Below are 19,640 nucleotides of genomic sequence, written 5' to 3' on the forward strand. Positions count from 1 at the left end.
TTTTTTTTTTTTTTGTTAATCTTAAAACAAACATATATTTCTGTCCTGACTTTCATAAACACTTTTTTTTTTTTCTTTACATTTTATAGATTGGCACTGTGTGATTTGGCAGGCTCTGAACGATGCACAAAAACTCAAAACGAAGGTGAAAGGCTTAAAGAGAGTGGAAACATAAACACTTCTTTACTAATTCTTGGCAAATGTATTAATGCACTGAAGAACAGCCAGCACTCAAAGTAGGTTCACAGTCCCTCGTCCCTCCTTGGCATCTGTTCACGCTTTGTTTTTTTTTTCCTAAATGTTATTGCTTGCAGTTTGTTTAAAAGTGCTTTTTAATGTGTTTTATAAGTCAACATACTTTGTTTTTTTTTCTATTTCTGTATCGAGGACAGCACCTGAGAGCATGACTCCACCCTCAGGAGGCAGGAAACCTAATCACTGTAGACTTTAAAAGTTGGTCTCTCCAAGCAGTCACAGTATTTGTGTTTCCTTCTCTGGATGGAAACATCTGTTCAAGCAACTCGGGGAGTGGGAGGCAGGCTCTTGCAGGTTCTGTCCGCCTACATCTGAAAGCGGGGTACCCCAAGAGAGAAATTTGTAAATTTTCCAAGGCAGCTGTTTTTTTGGTTTTTATACGTGTGTGTTGTAAACAAAACAATCAAAATGCACTATCAATAGCCTACAATAAATCAATTGAAATGCAATTATGTTACAGACAGCAAAAAGTGGAACATGAACCAGGAAGTAGGATCGTACAGTACATTTGCACTTAACTATCTGGATTTTTGTGGTTCATACAGTAAAAAAGAAGCTTGATCAACTAGGTATTAAGCTATCATTAAAGGAGAACTATGGGGTTAAGGCTTTTCCCCAAAGTTCTCCTTAGGGTAATGGGAGGACACAAACTAGCGTCCTCCCGTCACCCTAGGCTCAGTATACCGCGAGCTGTAGCTCGCAGTATACTGAGACGCCGCAGTATACCGCAAGCTGCTGTTCGCGGTATACTCAGACGCTGAAGCGGATCCTGACAATTGTGCCGGGATCCGCCCAGCTGCGTCACTGACAGCTGGCTCTGCCTTTCTAGAGGCAGAGCCAGCTGTTCACTCCCCCGTCCGTTCCTCCAGTCAGCGCTGACGGGGAGGGGGGAATCCTGTCACGGCAGAGAGCCGTTACAGGATCAAGAGGTGAGCGAACGCCGGTATGTGTTCGCTCACCTCCCGATCTACTGAGCCGACCTGTGACAGTCTCATTGTCACAGGTCGGCTAGAACTATGAGGTGAGTGAAAAGCGCTCACCTCATAGTTCTACTTTTAACCGCATATACAGAGTTTATTAGTCTTTTTCAGGTTTCTTTATTTTTACTTGGAATTTCTAACACGGCCACCACGTGTAGGAACTGAATAGCTGCACAATACTGATTTATTTTTTTTTTTCTTTGGTTTAGATGTACTTTAATGCTGGATTTTATTATTCTGTCATATCTACTGTAAATATGGCTAAACAGCTGGCCCACGTTGAGCTTTGTGTTGACAAATATTGTTTGTCTAGGATCCAGCATGTGCCTTTCCGGGAAAGCAAGCTTACGCACTACCTTCAGAGCTTTTTCAGTGGCAAAGGAAAAGTGTGCATGATTGTGAACATCAGCCAGTCAGCCTCTGCCTATGATGAGACGCTTAATGTGCTCAAATTCTCAGCGGTTGCCCAAAAGGTATGTGCAATACAGAAATTAAAGCCTTTTAATGTCCTTATATTTAAAAATGAATGTAATGTGCAAACCCAAAATAGCATTTTTCTCTAGTGAGAATGAGATAGTAATAGTGTAAATAGCCCACGTCATCAAAAATGCAAGGACACTTTGCTTGTCTATTTTATAAATGGTTTTATTTCCTTGGTCTGTGTTAAATGTTTACTGTAGCCTGCTACTCTTTTATGTATCACTGCTGATTTTATACTTGCAGTTGATAAATGGACATCTGTTACTGCTGTTAGTAGTAATTATCTTTTGAAGAGTTAAAAAAAATGGAAAAACCATGCTTTCCTGCTTCCTGTTAAATGATTGAAGGCTATACTGAAAAGCTTTGATTAGGTGAGGATATGGGAGGGAACACTAAATAAGCTTCTGTGCTAATTATTTCTGGATTGCATTTGTGCAGTGAAATGAACAAAAAAAGTGCCCACAAAATGCATTATGAGATCCGGGTTGCAGTTAATACAACGGATATCATCTATACTTTGCAATCCAATGCTTTTTTATTTATAGTTCTGCAAGCGGCATTTTTGCTGTGGTTTGACAAATGTGTCTGCAATTAGTGGTTAATATAATGCCCTTTTACATAGAGCATTAATAAATGCACCAAAAAAATAAAAACCTGATTTATTTAATGCTTAAAGCATTCATAAAGCCAAAACTTTGTTTTCAATAAAATAGGAAAGACCTTTTAAAAAATCTATACCGGACAGAGGATGCACGGCACGGACACAGGTGGCAATGAAAACCTGACAGTGGTTTTACCCTTTCTCTACTGTGCCTAACATGGTGTATGTGATCTTCCTGTGTGGCACATTTTATCAATAGCAATGATGGGTTGGTAGAATTTGTGTGGTACTGAAAGATTTTATAAAAGAACACTGTCCAACAGGCAATGGAAAAGTAAGCAACATCCAAAATGTCCTCCTACAGATTTTGTGGATAATAGCGGCTTTAAAGCTCCATGCACATAAAACATATTTTAATATATATCGGTAGCCTCCAAGGATATAAATCCACTTTGGGTGCACCAAATTCCTTTGAAAAAACAGTTATTACTTGCACACATAGTGGTGGTATCATTGTCCTGTGCAGAGCTGTAGGAGATACCCAGTAGATCCCACCTACTACAGGCTGCCTGCAACAAAACTACAGGAGAGGGCAGGTACCAGACAGAGGGAGCTGCAGTGACTGGTATTTATTACAGGTAGCTCCTGTACAGAGGCAAAGATTCTCGCTGGAATACTTTGCAGATATGGGAAAAAATACACAAAGAACATAATTTTCCAATAAGACTACACGTGTCTCTTAGACAATATTTGCTTGTTCTGGAGTTGAGCGTAAAAGGAAACTGGTACTGAGCAATATGGACGTTGTCCACATACTGATTACTGACCTAGAGCAAAGCATGCTATTATTATTCTTTGCATACCATATTTTCTCTAGTCACCTTCCATGACAGCATTAGAGATAGGCTCCTCCCACCGGAACAGGAAACACATCACCCACACTTAAACTAAAAAGGAGCACAAGCCTAGCACGCTTCAGTTATTTTGTGTTTCCTCCGGCCGAGCAGGACATTGTAACGTTTGTTATTTTTCCTAGGCCTACGTGCTAGTGAGCAGGGGCTTCCCCCCGACGTGGGTGCAGCAGAGGGTCAGTGGACCTAGGGTATCCATGAGGGGGGGCCCCAACTGTCCAAAAAACAATTGCCAGTAGTTTACTTGCATAAGGGTATGCAGGGCAACTAGGCCTTTTTGGTGTGGTGGACTCAGGGGAGTTTCCCCAGTGCGAAGCCCTCTGCTTCTAAATGGCTGTGTGTGGTGTCTGCTCCTACCTGTACAAAGCAACTCTGAAGCAGGCATTTCCCTCCGGTTCGGCAGTCTGTTGGTTCGGCGGCCCTCGTGGAGATTCGGCAGGGGACGAATATTCCGACGGACGGGTCATTAGGCAGGAGTGGCGCTTTTTCGCGCACTTCCGGTCGGGCCCGCAGAGCGTCTGACGTCACTTCTGGGCGCGAGGGTCATAGTACCCGGCGCTTCTAGGCTGCAGCAACCGCTCGGTCCACGCTACAGATGCCCAACACAGCTGAAGCAGTGGTTCGCAAAACCCTTGCGGTTCCCACACACGCAAGGGGGGGCACCAATGGCAGGGCACAGGAGCTGGAGTCGGAGGGGCCAGGGGGCCCAGCTGGAGATTCAACTACCACAATGGCATCACTTGATCTGGGGGATCCTGGTGCCGGCAGCTCTAAGGTAAGCGAGGGGGAGTTCCCCATTCTTTTTACCGGTTATTTCTCAGTGTTTGGGGGCATGAGAAAGGGGGTTGACACACGTTGGAAGATTGCTGTTTTTTAACACAGCTTTGTCGTTTTTGTTTTGCAGAAAACAACTGCATCAAATCCATCTGACTTCTTTCATATATCTAACCCAACCGTCTACACGGTAACTGATGATAGTTTCCATAAGGCGTTCTTGGTCGCTGTGTAGGTGTGAGGCTCAGTATTATCATCTGACTTCATGCTTTGTATAGTTGTGTAACTATACTTTCTACAGGATAACGGTTTTCTGCTTTGGGAACTCTTTACCAGTTATGATGTGGTTATGCAGCTCAGCCTTGGTATTATCATCCAAGCTATACTTGGTGCATGGTTATAGCCACATGTTAGTCACTGCCGTGTGGATATGATTACGGAGTCCTACAGGCTTTCCTAGAAACTCCGTTGAACTAATTGTATCATGTTCTTTAAAATTATTGCATCTAAAACAGCTTTGCTAGTAGCCATGGTTTAGCGAAATGTACACTTTGCCGATTTTGGGTCCCTATAGCACAGGGAAAAATTGGCTTAAAACCAATGCAATGCAATATGTCAGGGAACGCATGGTATGGCAGTTCCCTCCTTTTGTACCAGTACATCAGTTATGGGAGAAGCAGCCTTACTAGGCGCGGACGTTCGCTTGGCCTCTTTATGGGCTAAGCGTGCAGGGGCTACACCAGAGCAGGGCTAACTGGTCCAGGCTTTTGTCGTTGTCAAGTACTGTAGAGTTGACTTAACGGTCAACCAAGATCAGGTTTTCGGGTGAAAGCCCTGTACACTGTGGTCCCCCCCCCCTGATTGTGAGTATGGTGCTCGCTTATCCTCTCTAATGCTGTCCTGGAAGGTGACTAGAGAAAATTGGAGTTACTTACCTGGTAACTCTGTTTCTAGGAACCTTCCAGGACAGCAGGGATTCCTGCCCGATATGGTGGAGTTATTTACTATGCGTTGTTAGGCAATGTAAGGTTATATATTATTATGGGTGTATATGTATCTATAATTCTACCGGTATGAACGAGTGCAATATGGTATCCTTCGGGTCTTATGTTTAACTGAAGCGTGCTAGGCTTGTGCTCCTTTTTTATTTTAAGTGTGGGTGATGTGTTTCCTGTTCCGGTGGGAGGAGCCTATCTCTAATGCTGTCCTGGAAGGTTCCTAGAAACAGAGTTACCAGGTACGTAACTCCAATTTTTCTTTTCCTCCCCTATTCTTTTCAAAGTGGCCATTTTCACTATGGGCAATTGACTCATCTCAACTTGCAGGAACGCTGGGTCTGCCTCCTGCGACAGTGCCAGCATCTAGGGGGTAAAAAAATGTATCTTCTCCAAGATCCTTCCCTGGATGCATCTGTGAGGCCAGAGCTATATCACCAGTGCCTCACAGATGCATCCTGGGAAGGCTACATCACCTGCGCCTTCCTGTAAACTACAATAATCTTGTGAGAAAGAGGAAGTAACAATAAGTAAAAGCAAAAATGTTTTACTTGCAGCTACGAAATCCTATTGCGCTGATTTGGTTAAAGGTCTTTTAATCTGCCAGGTTTTTCATATACTGTTAATTTTGGTTGATGGTGTGGTGTGTAGTAAATCCAGCAAAAGGTCTGCTTCTTATGCTGAGACTTCTACATTAAGATGCAATATTTGCTTTAAAACGAGACGTTTACCATACTCTGTGCTATTAAGTGTAATCATACTTCACGTAATCGAAGAACACAATGTTGGGTTGAGATATAGAATTTAATCTCCTTGTTTACCAGTTATCCATTAAGAATATGGCTTTTTTTGGGGGGGCAGGTGCTTGTGCTGGAATCCAGCCAATCCACAGAAAACAGCCAGGCAAAGAGTGCAAGAGAAGTTTCTTTCATAATCAATAATGCTGACAACAAGATGTGGCTTTCAAGAAGGCGAGCAACGGTACAGTGGGATTCCCACTTGGAGAATGTTCTAGAAGATGAAAATGATGAGTTTGAGGAAAATTGCGAGGATGAAGAATGTCTTGACTGCACCAATCTAGAGGAACAAGATGATGATGAGGAGGAGGAGGAGGAAATTCTCATTAAGAAAGAGACTTATGAGGTAGATTTATCCATTACTGTTCTGTCTATTTTCCCAGTCTTTGGGCCAGTCGGTGTACCACTGTTTGTACCTCTTGAGTATAAGATTGACAGTTGACATCTTGCCACTGTTCAGGTGAGAGAGATGTGGTAGGTTACACATACTACCTACTCACAATAACCCAACTACTTGCTGATGCTGCAATTTCATGCTTTGCTGTATCTCCATATTTCCCCCATCTGTGCTATTTATTTCCAAGTTGTGTGCCACTACTCTGGTCAAACAGGTGTCTATACTCTGTAATGGCCACCTTGGCTTATTAAAGAAGTCTGATTTCAAGCAGAGGTGCCTGCTCCAAGGTACCTTTTTTTTATATTCACACTCTGAAACCACCTTAAAGTGACTCTTTTGCTAAAATATATTGCTTTAAAAACTGACTTTTGCAAAGAAGGCATTTAATACTTGTCTCTCTTGCTGCCTGTGATGCTTATCACTCCCGTATTTCAGAAAACCTGATGCTAGAAGAACCTTCTGAAGCCAGCATTTCCATGAGTGCCAGATTTACACTCCCCTGTTGTGCAATGTGGTTTCTCCCTCTGGCCGTTGCAGTACTACTGTATCCTGTAGTGACATAGGGGCTGGAAGGAGGGACCACAGCTTGCTATAGGGGGGACCAGGAATCTGGAAAACGTAGAAGTAATTTGATTTGGAACGTTCTGTAAGGGCCTGTTCACGTGAGTTTCCGGTGCGGATCTGCAGACGCGGTGCTATGTGTTTTTTGCTGCGTTTTTGATGGGTTCCAGTAAAAAAAGCTTGCTAGAGTGGGGCCATCAGTATGTTAGCTGCAGTGCGTTTTTGATGCGTTTTGCATTTCCTGACCATACAAAATGTGACATGCAGTATTTTTCTGTCGTAACATGAGCGGACTGCGCACGTGAGAACTGTAGCCCATAAAACACATAGGGATACATTGGGATGCATTTTTAGTGCAGGAGTGTAGGCATCAGATCAGCACAGAAAACGGATGTCTTGTGAACAGTCACTAAGGGACGATTTTGTTGCAGTATTGGAGTTGAACATTTTACACTTCCTTGCAGGGCCCGATTTTATTTTTTTGGTTTTTTTTATGTGCGAGTTTGTACTTTTCATTGTTGTGTGTCTCACAATTTGGGAAACATTGTTCTATGTACGAATAAAAAGCATGGATTTCTGTTAATTATCATGAGTAACGCTTTCTTCAATACAAAATTTGTTACAATAATATTAACTGCATGTTTCTAAACCATTTATTCCAGAAACTATTGGAACTTGTCAATGATCTAAAAACTCAACTTGTCAATGAAAAAAGGGATAAACTTGTAATGGAATTTAAGATCCGGGACGATGTAACTAAAGAATTTACACAGCACTACGTTCAGCGTGAACATGACTTCAGGTAAATGCTTTATTCCATGTGAAAGTGTTCTAGATCTCTCAGTATGATTCATTTTGAATAGTTTTTAAAATTTGCCTGATTTTTTTTTCTTAGGTTTTTTGTACCTGTAAAATTTTGCTGTAATAAATTTTTATTTACCATATTCAATATACAACTTTTACAAGTGTGTTCTCTATTGTTTTTCTAGTACATAATAATTCAGATTGAAATTTGCCACATATACATGAAATGTATATACCGTATTTTTCGCTCCATAAGACACACTTTTTTTTTTCCCCCCCAAAAGGAGGTGGAAAAAGTGCCTGCGTCTTATGGAGCGAATCCCGACGCCCGAGACATGCAGTTTCGGGCGCCGGGCGAGTAGTAGGAGCCACTGCTCGTTTAATACGAGTGATCTAATGAGATCACTCGTATTAAAACCGAGGAGCAGCGACGATCGAGATAACCATAGAGCAGACGAAGAATAGACGTTCTTCGCCTGCTCTGTGTCATCACTGAGACCGTGGCGCTGTAATCACAGCGCCACCTGTCTCAGCGGTCACTAACTGCAGCTTCTGTCATAGAAGCTGTCACAGAAGCTACAGTCTCGAGTGCTCCATAAGGCGCGCCGGACCTCCCTGCGTCCTATGGTCCGGTGCGTCTTATGGACCGCAAAATAGGGTACATGTAATGTTTATAGTGCGACCTTTTGTAATGAAGTACTCTGATTTGTAACCAGAAATGCTATTGGCATTCCATTGTTCTTGCATTACATTGTTTTGTGCTTTTATTTTCTACAGGGAATGCTTACAAAAGGAAAAAGAACTTATGGAAGAAAGATGTGATGAAAGGATGGAGATTTTGCAGGACTTGGTGAGAAAATGTTCTAATGAAGAGGAAGATGAGGAGAACGACGTCAAAGAAACGGACACCGTAACAGATACAACTGTCCAGGTATTGTGATTGGTGAGCTGTTAAAGGAACTCCACTAAGCAAGGTGTTTAAAGGAGAACTATGGGGTTAAGGCTTTTCCACATAGTTCTCCTTAGGGCAGGGGCGCCCACTATTCGTCTGGAGATCTACTTTTCAAATGACGAGCTCATTGAGATCTACCAACGAAAAAACACCGGCATTCAGAGGCGGCAGGGGGGCGTGGCGGTGCATTGAAGTCAATGGCACCGCAGGCAGGCCCCTCGCCCACAGTGCGATCGCCTGCATTAGTGCCTGTGTTCCAGTCCGATCCGCAAAAATTCTGCGAGCACTATTTTTGCAGATCGCACTGGACCGGAATGCAGGCTAATGTGCCTGCGTTCCGAGTGCGGGCAATCGCAATGTGGGCGATGCCATTGACTTCAATACAGCTCCACACCCCCTCCCGCACCTGAACGCAGGGAGTCGGCCGACTTACATTCCACTGCGCCCTACAGGTCCCGGCGCCCTGTCCTCCCGTAGTGCTCGTGTGGCCGACGTTGCACATGGGGTGTCCTGCACCTTTCCATCTGCAGTGTCTGACACATTCAGCCGGCAGCCGCACGAGCACCACGGGAGCATAGCCGTAGCCAGCTCCTTTTGCGCCTGAGGCAAGAAAAAAAATGTTTTTTTAATTTTATTTTTTACTTTTTTTTTTTTACTCTTGGGGGGGCTTCGGGGAAATAATAGGAGTTTAAAAAGCCCCTTGATATTTCTCTTTTTAAAATAGAAAAAGAAATTGAGGACACCAAGTCCTCAATCTCTTTTTCTGCAGCACCTCCGCCCTACCCCGCCGCCGGTTCCTTCACTTCTTCTTCTTCTCCGATCCCCGCTGGGGAGAGCAGCGGGGATCCGGAGAAGCGGCGGGAGAAGAGGACAGTGCGATCTACCAGTGATCGCTACACGATCACTGGTAGATCGCGCTCGACCTTGTGGGCACACAAACTAGCGTCCTCCCATCACCCTAGGCTCAGTATACGGTGAGCTGTAGCTCGCGGTATACTGAGACGCCGCAGCTGAAGCGGATCCTGACAATTATGCTGGAATCTGCCCAGCTGTGTGACAGCTGGCTATGAGCGAAAAGCACTCACCTCAGTTCTCCTTTTTAATCAATTTTCTTTCAGCACCTAGAACCCAGTGCTGCTTATTTTTAACAGTTTTTTGTTATTTTTGAGGCCCAAACCCAACCTGGTGAGCATTAGGATTGGCCCATCCTGTGCCTATCAATGAGGAGTTTAGGATGGTGTCTGGGGGGATTGGACATGGTAGCTCATAGGCCAGTGGTTACTGGGGCAATACAGCCTAGACATGGCTTTGGAAATCATGGGCACTGCATCCTCTGAACTAAATGGGAGAAGGGATCCTTTAGCTTATCTCTCTGATGGTATGGGGGTGAATTGGTTTGTATGGAGTAGGCAGGTTGCACATCTGGAAAGGAAACCTCAATGCTTAAAGATATATTTCCAGGTTTTAAAACTGCATATGCTCCCATCCAGACAATGTCTTTTTCAGGGAAGGCCTTGCATATTTCAGCAGGAAAGGGCTAAACTGCATACTGCAGCTAAGACAACAGCATGGCTTGGTAGTAGAAGAGTCCAGGTGCTTAACTGGTCTGCCTGCAGTCCAGACCTTTCACCAACTGAAAATATTTGGTGCCTGAAATTAAAAATACGACGAAGATGATCCAGGACTGTTGAACAGTTAGAATCCTATATCAGTCAAGAATGGGAAAACATTCCTCTTCCCCAAACTCCGGCAACTGGTCTGTCTCCCTCCGTTCCCAGATGTTTACAGAGTGTTGTTGTTAGAGGCGATGCTACACCGTATTTAACATGACCCTATCACAACTTTTTTGATATGTGTTGCTGCCATCAATTTTAAAACCTTTATTTTTTCATAAAATGTTTTATTCAGTTTAAACATTTGATATATGTTTTTCTATTTTGAATAAAATATGGCTGAGACTTGCAAATCACTGCATTCTGCTTTTTGTAGATTTTAGTGTCCTAACTTTTTTGAAATTGGAGTTGTAAACGCTAGTGAACAAAATCTCCTTGAAGAGCTTAATGCCTGCAAGATCAGGCCAGATGTGGCTTTTGTTAGGTTTTGAAGTTTGAAACTGTCACCTGTAGGCCAGGGTAGCCAACATACTGTAGTTCTTTGCTGCAATGGTCCACAACATGTTTACTTCTATGCCACTCATTATCAAACAGGGAACCCCTTTCCCCTACCTTGCAAAAGTGAGAGTTATTGGTGGATCCTCCTCTCAGAGACTTCTCCCTTTCTCCTATTGACTTCAGCCCCTTCTCCACTTCAGGTCTAATTCCAGAAAGGTCTAATGTGCCTGCCTTTTATGAATTGGGTAGTCCCTGGTGTGATCACATTCTGTCAAGTGGCTGGGAAAAGTGCTGTGGGGGGTTCCTCTTATTCAAGAATGCCAGGGGTGCTTTCTGGTCTTTCACATAGTCTATTGATTCTTCCTCCATCCACTGAATGTCTGTCTGTAGTGAGGTTATTCAGGACTAAAAAATATAATATATAGATGCACTAAAATATCGGCCGAAAATTGCACTTTTGGCAATATCCAGAATTGCCATCTTTCTGGCCCGAATAGCGGTGCATCCCTGCTTTCTTTCCTCCCCGCTGGGCGCTGCTCTGTGTCCCAGCGGGGAGGAGAGAACCTGTCACAGGAGGCAGAGCGCTGCTGTGACAGATTAGGAGAGTGGGGGCGGAGTCAGCTGTTACAGGAGGCCTGGGCCAACGTTGCGGGGGATGTCAGCTGTCAGACGAGATCAAGCTCTCCTCCCCGCACTGTTTACTGTGCTGAGAACAGAGTATGTTTACTGTGTCACTAATTATGAATGAATGGGAGTGATCTACAAGCATATTATCTCCACAAGTTATGAAAGAACAGGAACACTCGGTATAGAGGCTACCTGTTCATTTATAACAGGGGCTGCAGAAAAAGAGATTGAGGACTGTGTCCTAAGGTCTGTGTTAGACCTCTAATATTTCCCCGAAGCCCCAACAGTAGAGTTATAAAATATATTTAAAAATATATTTAAAATTTTTTTTGTGTGTGTCTCTCTCTCTCTCTCCCTCTCTCCGATCATATCTTAGCCATTCCTACACACTTATTTTTGCTGAGGCTTAAATTCACTACTGGTAGGTTTTCATTATAGAATTACTTAGGAGCAGTACTAGTACTGAAACTGTACTAACCATTTCAGCTTCACATAAAATGAAATGCCTTCCACACAACTAGTACCTTGGCAACATCCTACGCTGTTTAGGAGACAGTTAAAACAGGGGAGAGGTCGTATGGAAATATATTAAATATGTAATTATCTTTTGGTGAGCAATAGTTAAAATGCCAACTATAATTGGTTGTAAAAGTGAAACCATTTATACTCTCTTACAAGCCCCGTCTCGTATATCCTGTAGGTGGGTGAAAACATGCAGATGAACTGAGTGGAGAAAGAAAGACCTTTTTAATGTTAAAGCATGTTTTTGTTAACGAGCCTGTGGGAGACAAATATTATTTTCTCCATACCAGGTTGATGAACCCAGCTTGCCACTTCAAGGACTCTTCTCTTCTATGCAGAATGACCTAGTAGCAATCAAGAAGCAAGCAGTAGAGGCTCATCATCATATTGCAGCTATTCATGATGATCCAGAGACCGTTACTCAACTGGAAAACAAATTACAGCAAGTGACATCTGAACTTGCTAAAACGCAAGAGGAGCTAAAAAGGAAATCTGTTGGTAAGTTAAGGCGGAGTTCATAAGCTGGCTATACACAGTCTTATCATTGTACAAGGAAAGATGGAATTGTTAGAGCAGGGGTCTCAAAGTACCAGCCCGTGGGCCAATTGCATCCCACGAACCAGTACTATGTGGCCTGCAGCCAGCTGACAAGTCGGGTACACTGTCACATGCTGCGTTCCTGACTGCATGAGCCACACGGTCTGCATCGGTCGGAGCTCTGACCTCAGGCCGAAAAGACGGATTCGTAAGGTCTGCACCAGACCTTACTAATCACCAGGGAATGATGTGCCTCCTCCTTGCAAAAACGTAATCCGGTAAGGGGGCTATTTTTCTATTTTTTGTGTGTGGACAGGGAACGGGGAGAGCAAAATATTCTTGTGTGGGGGGGGGGATCTCAGGAGGAAGATGGTGACTCTGGAAAGTGACTGAACATAGGTGGTGCAGTCCTTATGGAGAGAAAAGCAGATGATAACAGTAAATTGTTTGGGGGGGGGGGGGGGGGGGGGAGGAGGAGAAAAGGGGGAGCATATTTTTTTTTTTATGGGTGTGCAACAGTGGGAGCATGTTGTTTTGTCCTAACCAAATGTAATCATATCACATACCATTACATGCGGTGTGCAGGAGTTTACATGTGGCTGTCACTTGATCATTACCTTGAATGGGCAACAGCTGCCCGCATGTAAACGCCACGAGAAAGGCTTCCTGCTGCAGGAAAATGCAAGCTCCTGATGCAGGAATCCCTAATCACACCTTTTAACACGCAGGTGTGAGTGGGGCATTATTGTGTGTAAATTTAGTGTTTGTAATTCTGGTTGTGGGGGTCTGTGCATATTTCTCTGTGTGTGTATGTCTATGTGTGCATATCTGTGTGAAGTATGAAATTTGGCAAAGGGCCCCATGGGAGAATTTATTTTTATTTTTAAGAATTGGAAGATTATATTGAGAAGTCCAGAAGTCGGGACCTTCAACTGGAAGAAGCGGACAAAGTAAGCCTTTTAAATGCTTGTTTCTAGTGTTTCCCAGTTTCTTTGCTGAAAGGTTTTATATTTAAAATATTTTTTTATTTTGTAAAGAAACTCTCATCACAAAGGCAGCAGGTTGATAAACTAATGGACATGATTCAAGAAAAGGATACGGCCACTGAAAAGCTTAAAGACCTTCTTGCTCACTGGGAGGCAAAATGTGAAGATTACGTAAGTAAATCTTTTAATGTTTTTAACCTCACAATTTACTAGTTTGTGATTTTGCACAAATATGTACTCAGATGTTCCTTGAAATCTAAGTGGTTATCTGTAGTATTCAACAATGCAACACAAATGGGTCCAAGTTACAATTTAACTAAATGTTAATTTTTTCCCTTGTTTAAATGACGACCTAACCTACTACTGCATATGTTGTATTCATGATTGTAATGAGGTTCTAATGGACAGTCTTTGTGCCTCTCCATTACAATATGAATTGTGTGTGCGTACGCTATATGGTTTAAGGCAGGGGTGCCCATTAGGTAGATCGTGATCTTCTAGTAGCTCTCAAAGCTGATGCTGGTAGATCACGAAGAGTGTGAATGGTGGCCCCTATATTCCATTTTGGTATATTTATTTAGCTGTGCACTCATGATTCCCTATTAGCCTGAGTCTGCTGAGCCAAGCTCCATGACACCTTTCTGGTGGATATTGGTGGTTGAAGTGCTATGTATTGCATCAAAGAATATTAGTTTACACAGCCTGATGCACTACACTGTTTACAAAATACAGCAAGGAGAGACAGCCAAGAGAAAACGAGGAATAACAGCCAGGAGAGAGAGTGAGGAAAGACAGCTAGGAGTTAGGAGAGACAGCCAGGAGGATGAACAAGGAGAGCCAGGAAAGAGCGAGCAAGGTTTTTTTTCGTTGGTAGATCTCATGTAGTTCATCATTTTGAAAAGTAGATCTCAACACAAAAATTGTGGGCACCCCTGGTTTAAGGGATAAGCTAACGGCAGCCCTTTAGCAATCAAAACAAAAAAAAGGGGTCATACACGTTTTTTTTTGGGAAGAAATGTTCTTATGAATAGCACCATGGCATTTTAAGTTCAAGAAAGTAAAACACATGCAAATACTCCACCCACAATTATTACACCATAGCGTAGGTATTAGGCAAGCTATATATGTACACAGCCTATTTCTATTTGTATAAAACATCAGCTTAAGTATTCACCAGCATATTTGAGCTATACCAGTGGTGCATGTATTTGATAAATTATATACTAAATTTTACGCTGTGTATAGGTAAGGAAGCCTTTTATGTGCTGATCACAAGTTCACTGCTGTTGGCACATGAGACGTCTCTAGGCTAGGTTACCGTTTACCACACTTTACCATGTGGTGCGATTGTAACCTGTCCTTTTGATAGCAAAATCTGTGTTTTTTAAAATGCTGGATATTTGCCTTGGCTCTCCATACTTGTTAGTCTTTGGACCCATGTCTGGTTAGTTCTTGTTGGCAGTGTAAAGGTGGCCATACACTTTACAACCATCGCAAGACCTTAGTCTTGCGATGGTTGTAAAGGGATTAAAAAATGTACGATCTGCCCATCTTGGACGGGCAGATTGCACTCTCGATCATCGCAAGCCACACCCCCTGAGGGGCGGGCTTGCAATGACTAATGAGGGGCGGGCTTACGCTGACTGCAAACGGGCAGTGTGTGCGCGCGCGCACACCGGCCCGTTCGGCAGTTGTCGAACCAGCAGGCCACCAACTCGCCGAGAATCGTACTATTCCCGGCGGGTTTTCAAACATGCTGGTTCGATGGAAGACGTGCGACCGTACAGTAGAAACGGTCGCATGCCTTCCATACACTGCACGATTCTCGTACGATCGCGGGATTTCCTGCGATTCTCGTACGAGAATCGTGCAGTGTATGGGCACCTTTTACAGAGGCACAGGGAACAAAGGGGAGCCTACAATATACCCTACATTGCCTCCTTGGAAATAGTGGCGTTGCATAGGGTACATAGGCAATCAGGGTTAAACAGCTTGATAATAAGCTACCTAATCAGTCTGTGAGGCATATATATGCCATGAAAGGGTCAAACTAAAATTAATATCTATTAATATATTTTCGATACGTTCTATCCCACTCCTAATAATCAAATCAGTCTAGATGTTTGTAAACTTATTGAAAATACCATAGGATTTACTGACACTCAATTTCCCTCGGGGCCTATTCACACCAATTGCAGTGTGTTCCAGAGTAGCAGCTGCTGGAACGCACAGCGATCGAACGTGTGGCAAAACCTACTTGCGTTCTGCTCCACTGCAAACGCAGCAAAATGCTGCTTGCACTATTTTTTTTGTATTGGACTGGAACGCAGGCAATGTCTTGACATGTCCGATCGCACTGCGGGCAGGGTGTGTGGCTGTGGTGCCATTGACTTCAAAGTGCCGCCATGCCCCCTCCCGCCCCTGAACACGGGGCTGGCTTGCATTCCAGAGAGTTCCAAAGGCTAAACTCTTTGGATCGCAGACTTTGTGGTGTGAACCGGCCCTCAACCCTGTGAAGATGCACTTCCATGTGTCAACACTCTGAGCCTGCCATCTGAACTTCAATTCACCGTTTGAACAATGTAACATTATCATTGCTTGCTGGAAGCAATGCATGATGGGAAATGTAATCTTGAGAAATGGAAATTGCAGCAGTGAAAGAGGCAAAGCACACTGGGAATCCAGGAAGTTGTTGAAAGTGATGGGCAGACAGAAGGCAGCACTCGCTATATGAGACTGATTTTAATTTTTTTTTCCAAGTAAGCTTTGATTGCATTATGAAAACCAACCCTAGTATGTATTCTAAATACTATGGTATAACCTGATTTTATTTATTATGATGATGATATTCAGGATTTATATAGCGCCAACAGTTTGCTATGACTTCGGTTTGCCTGGGCTCGGTCATATACCCTTTTTAAATCTGATGGCATTCTCATCGTCGGCACATTAAATAAAAAGTTGTTAGTTTGGAATAACATAACCGTTATTATGACCTGTATTTTCTAATAAGCACTTTGTAATGCAGGAGAAAACTGTAAACGATATTAGAGGAGAAATGGCCAAATTCAGCCACAGCGAAGATGGCAGCTCTACAAGTCGGAAGAGGCCACCCGAGGATCACCACCATCCACAGGATCAGCCTCCAACAAAGAAAGGTATCTGTTCAGATGGGCAAAGTGCCAGAAACCCGTTTTCCTATGTCTCAATGCAAAGGCAGAATGCTGCAAATCGCAGGCTTTATCGTCTGAAAAGAAGAAAGTCTGGCTTTTCCAGTGAAACAAAATGGAAATGATCTAAACTGTACTGTCAGGTTGCTGGACTTTCAGTTGATGCGTATGTCTATTAATTTAAAATAAAACTCTTAATTGTTTGTACGTGCAGCTTCTCCTCAATTCTTCTGTGCTTAACTAACTGCATGCTCCCTCATACCAACATAACCGATTGTCTCTTCATGCCGTAAAAACAACTAACACTTGGATCGCCATTTCTGGCCTCTTGCTATTCATTCTTTGCAGCAATATTTAGTCTTGCAATGCACTTCTCAAAATTAACAGTGTGTATTTGATTTTGGGATCTTCTGGTCAAACTTCCCAATTAAAGACCAATCCAGTCAAAGCTTTCTTTTTGGGTAGAGTTGAATCCCATTTGTGTCCCTTTTTAAGGAGACTGCTTCTTTTGTCCCATTGATATCTGTCACTGACCCAAGAAGTTAGGGAAAACCTATCCTCAGACAATACCCGCAATTTTATATTTTTGTACTTGAAAAGGATTAAGAGCCATTGAAGCCTCTTGCTAAGTCCTGTCAGCAAAATTGCCGCTTCCTTCACCAGTGACATGATGTCCTTGGAACAGGAAGTGTGGGGCAATCTCTCTCATGAGTACTCTTCTTCTTCTTCTTCTTCTTCTTCTTCTTCTTCTTCTTCTTCTTCTTCTTCTTCTTCTTCTTCTTCTTCTTCTTCTTCTTCTTCTTCTTCTTCTTCTTCTTCTTCTTCTTCTTCTTCTTCTTCTTCTTCTTCTTCTTCTTCTTCTTCTTCTTCTTCTTCTTCTTCTTCTTCTTACTCAGCCATAATTTGTTTCTATTTTTAGGTGGTTTAGAAGGGTTTGAACAATTGCAGTCTGTCTCTCCTTTGAACTATTTCTTACTTTTTGACCTGGGGACCATTCTGGCTGCAAGAGGAAGTGAGGGGCTTTACAAAATGTTTATAGCTTACACTTGAACCGAAGGTTTAGCTTTACACTTGAAATGAAGATATGTTCCAATAAGGACATTGTGTTCATTGAGGTAGGGTTCTCTTCAGTTTGGTGAGATTTCCACTTCCAGTTATGTCTGACAGTTATGTGCGAAAATTAACCCCCCCTCCCCATCACTATTGTCTACCACCCTCTAACCCATCCTTTGGTGAATATAACTTACTTCACATGGTAAGAAAATATCAGAACCCCAAAGTTCTCCCTCCATACCCTTCATCTGCACCGTTTCCAGGTGCAGGAGACTGCTAATACAGCACTGCAGATGGTCCCTCACCTGCCAGTCCCCTACTGTCTTCTTGAAATTACGCCACTCCTCTTCTAGATTCTGAGAGGACCCTGCCACTTGACAGCCAATAGAAAGTGTCAATGTCGTGGGCAGTGACATGGACACCCAAAGGATTCTGCAGGAAGTCAACAAAGAGTAAAAACACAGGACCTGAGTGAGTTTGGGCTGGAATTACACTGAACTGTTTTCTCCACTTATAAAAAAAAAAGGTTGTCAAGCAACCTCAATTTTCAACTTAGGAAAAAAAAATTAACCACTTAATTTGTCTTAATTTAGTCCTACTGGAAGTTTATATAGAGTGCATACTGTTAAAGTACTGGATCTACCTGTAGTCCTGCCCACTGTTGTCTTTAACAATAGGCAGACCTAGATGGGACACGCCTCCCCAACCAGGTGAAAAGTTCTGTCCTCTGTGATCCATGTCTAGCATGACCAGTTTATAGTTAGTTTCACTGATTCTTTACTAGGATAGGGAACCATTGAGACTTGTCTGCCATGAGATGTTGCAATAAGTTAGAATATGGATGGCTCCAATAAGTTAGAAATATGGGTGGCTCTGTCGGAACGGTGCAACAGCCTAAAAAAATGCAAGCCTATTTAAACTGCTTGCGTTTTTTAAATATTTATAGCCAGACTAACCACCTCCCTACTGCCTTGTTGAAAAAAAAAAAAAAAAGGCAGGGAGGTGGACGTCAATTTTTGGAAGGACGTCTTTAGACGTGATTCAACAATTGGCTGCTGGGCAGCTCAGTACACACTGTACAGGACCAATCCATGCAGCTCGGTACTATGCAATCACTGTGATGACTAATCAGTGATTTACATGTTTCTGTTTAGATGGACAATCTCTCTCCTTCCTCTAACTACAGAGGAAGGAGAAAAGTTGTAGTTAATTGTGAATTGGAGAATCAATGAATGACAACAGCTGGTGACCCATTTATTGATTAAACTACTTTCTCTGCCCCTCATTTCCGCCTACTGATCTCCACTGCCTCTTTATTATGACCTGTATATTAACCCTTTATCTCCCTTTTCCTGCAGATCTGCATATTAACCCCTTCCTTTCTATCCTGTCTAGAGCTGCAGCTAACTATTATTTTCAAAATCGATTAGTTAGCCGATTATTAAGTTCGATTAATCGGATAAACAATGAAATACATTTTAAAAAATGGCTCTAGTGATGGACTACTAGTTTGTATTGAGATTGTAGTCCATCACAGGGGCAAGCTTGGAGCGGTGGAAGAAAAAAAAAATAGTGTGGTGTGCAATATAGTGAAAAGGATAGTGTAAATTTATACAGCAATGAATGCAGAATGGCACCGACTATAGAGGACTACAAATCCCAGCAATAGTACATTATACAGTGGTGCAATGCCGAATACCACCAGCTATAGAGGACTACAAAACCTAGCAATAGTACATTATACAGTGCAATGCAGAATACCACCAGCTATAGAGGACTACAACAAATCCCAGCAATAGTACATTATAGCTGGCGGTATTCTGCATTGCGCTGTTTAATGTACTATTGCTGGGTTTTGTAGTCCTCTATAGCTGGTGGTATTCTGCATTGCACTGTATAATGTACTATTGCTAGGTTTTGTAGTCCTCTATAGCTGGTGGTATTCGGCATTGCACCACTGTATAATGTATTATTGCTGGAATTTGTTGTACTCCTATAGCTGGAGGTATTTCGCATTGCACTGTATAATGTATTATTGCTGGGATTTGTAGTCCTCTATACAGCACAGTGCAGAATATCACCAGCTATATAGGAATACAACAAATACCAGCAATACATTATACATAC

At 42.8% G+C, this 19,640-nt stretch overlaps 1 protein-coding gene across 1 annotated transcript in view; it reads left to right on the plus strand.

Annotated features, from left to right (window-relative positions):
* KIF20B (kinesin family member 20B) overlaps positions 1 to 19,640 on the plus strand; it is a 79,677-nt gene that overhangs the window by 17,635 nt on the left and 42,402 nt on the right. Inside the window, exons 10-18 of the mRNA XM_018562842.1 lie at positions 90 to 236; positions 1,549 to 1,708; positions 5,858 to 6,139; positions 7,414 to 7,553; positions 8,333 to 8,486; positions 12,058 to 12,265; positions 13,193 to 13,254; positions 13,342 to 13,461; positions 16,319 to 16,448. Coding sequence (XP_018418344.1) covers positions 90 to 236; positions 1,549 to 1,708; positions 5,858 to 6,139; positions 7,414 to 7,553; positions 8,333 to 8,486; positions 12,058 to 12,265; positions 13,193 to 13,254; positions 13,342 to 13,461; positions 16,319 to 16,448 — 1,403 coding nt within the window. The remainder of the gene's footprint in view (positions 1 to 89; positions 237 to 1,548; positions 1,709 to 5,857; positions 6,140 to 7,413; positions 7,554 to 8,332; positions 8,487 to 12,057; positions 12,266 to 13,192; positions 13,255 to 13,341; positions 13,462 to 16,318; positions 16,449 to 19,640) is intronic.

This window comes from Nanorana parkeri, unplaced genomic scaffold, assembly GCF_000935625.1.
Source record: "Nanorana parkeri isolate BGI_ZX_2015 unplaced genomic scaffold, ASM93562v1 scaffold606, whole genome shotgun sequence".
Classification (NCBI taxonomy): domain Eukaryota; kingdom Metazoa; phylum Chordata; class Amphibia; order Anura; family Dicroglossidae; genus Nanorana; species Nanorana parkeri.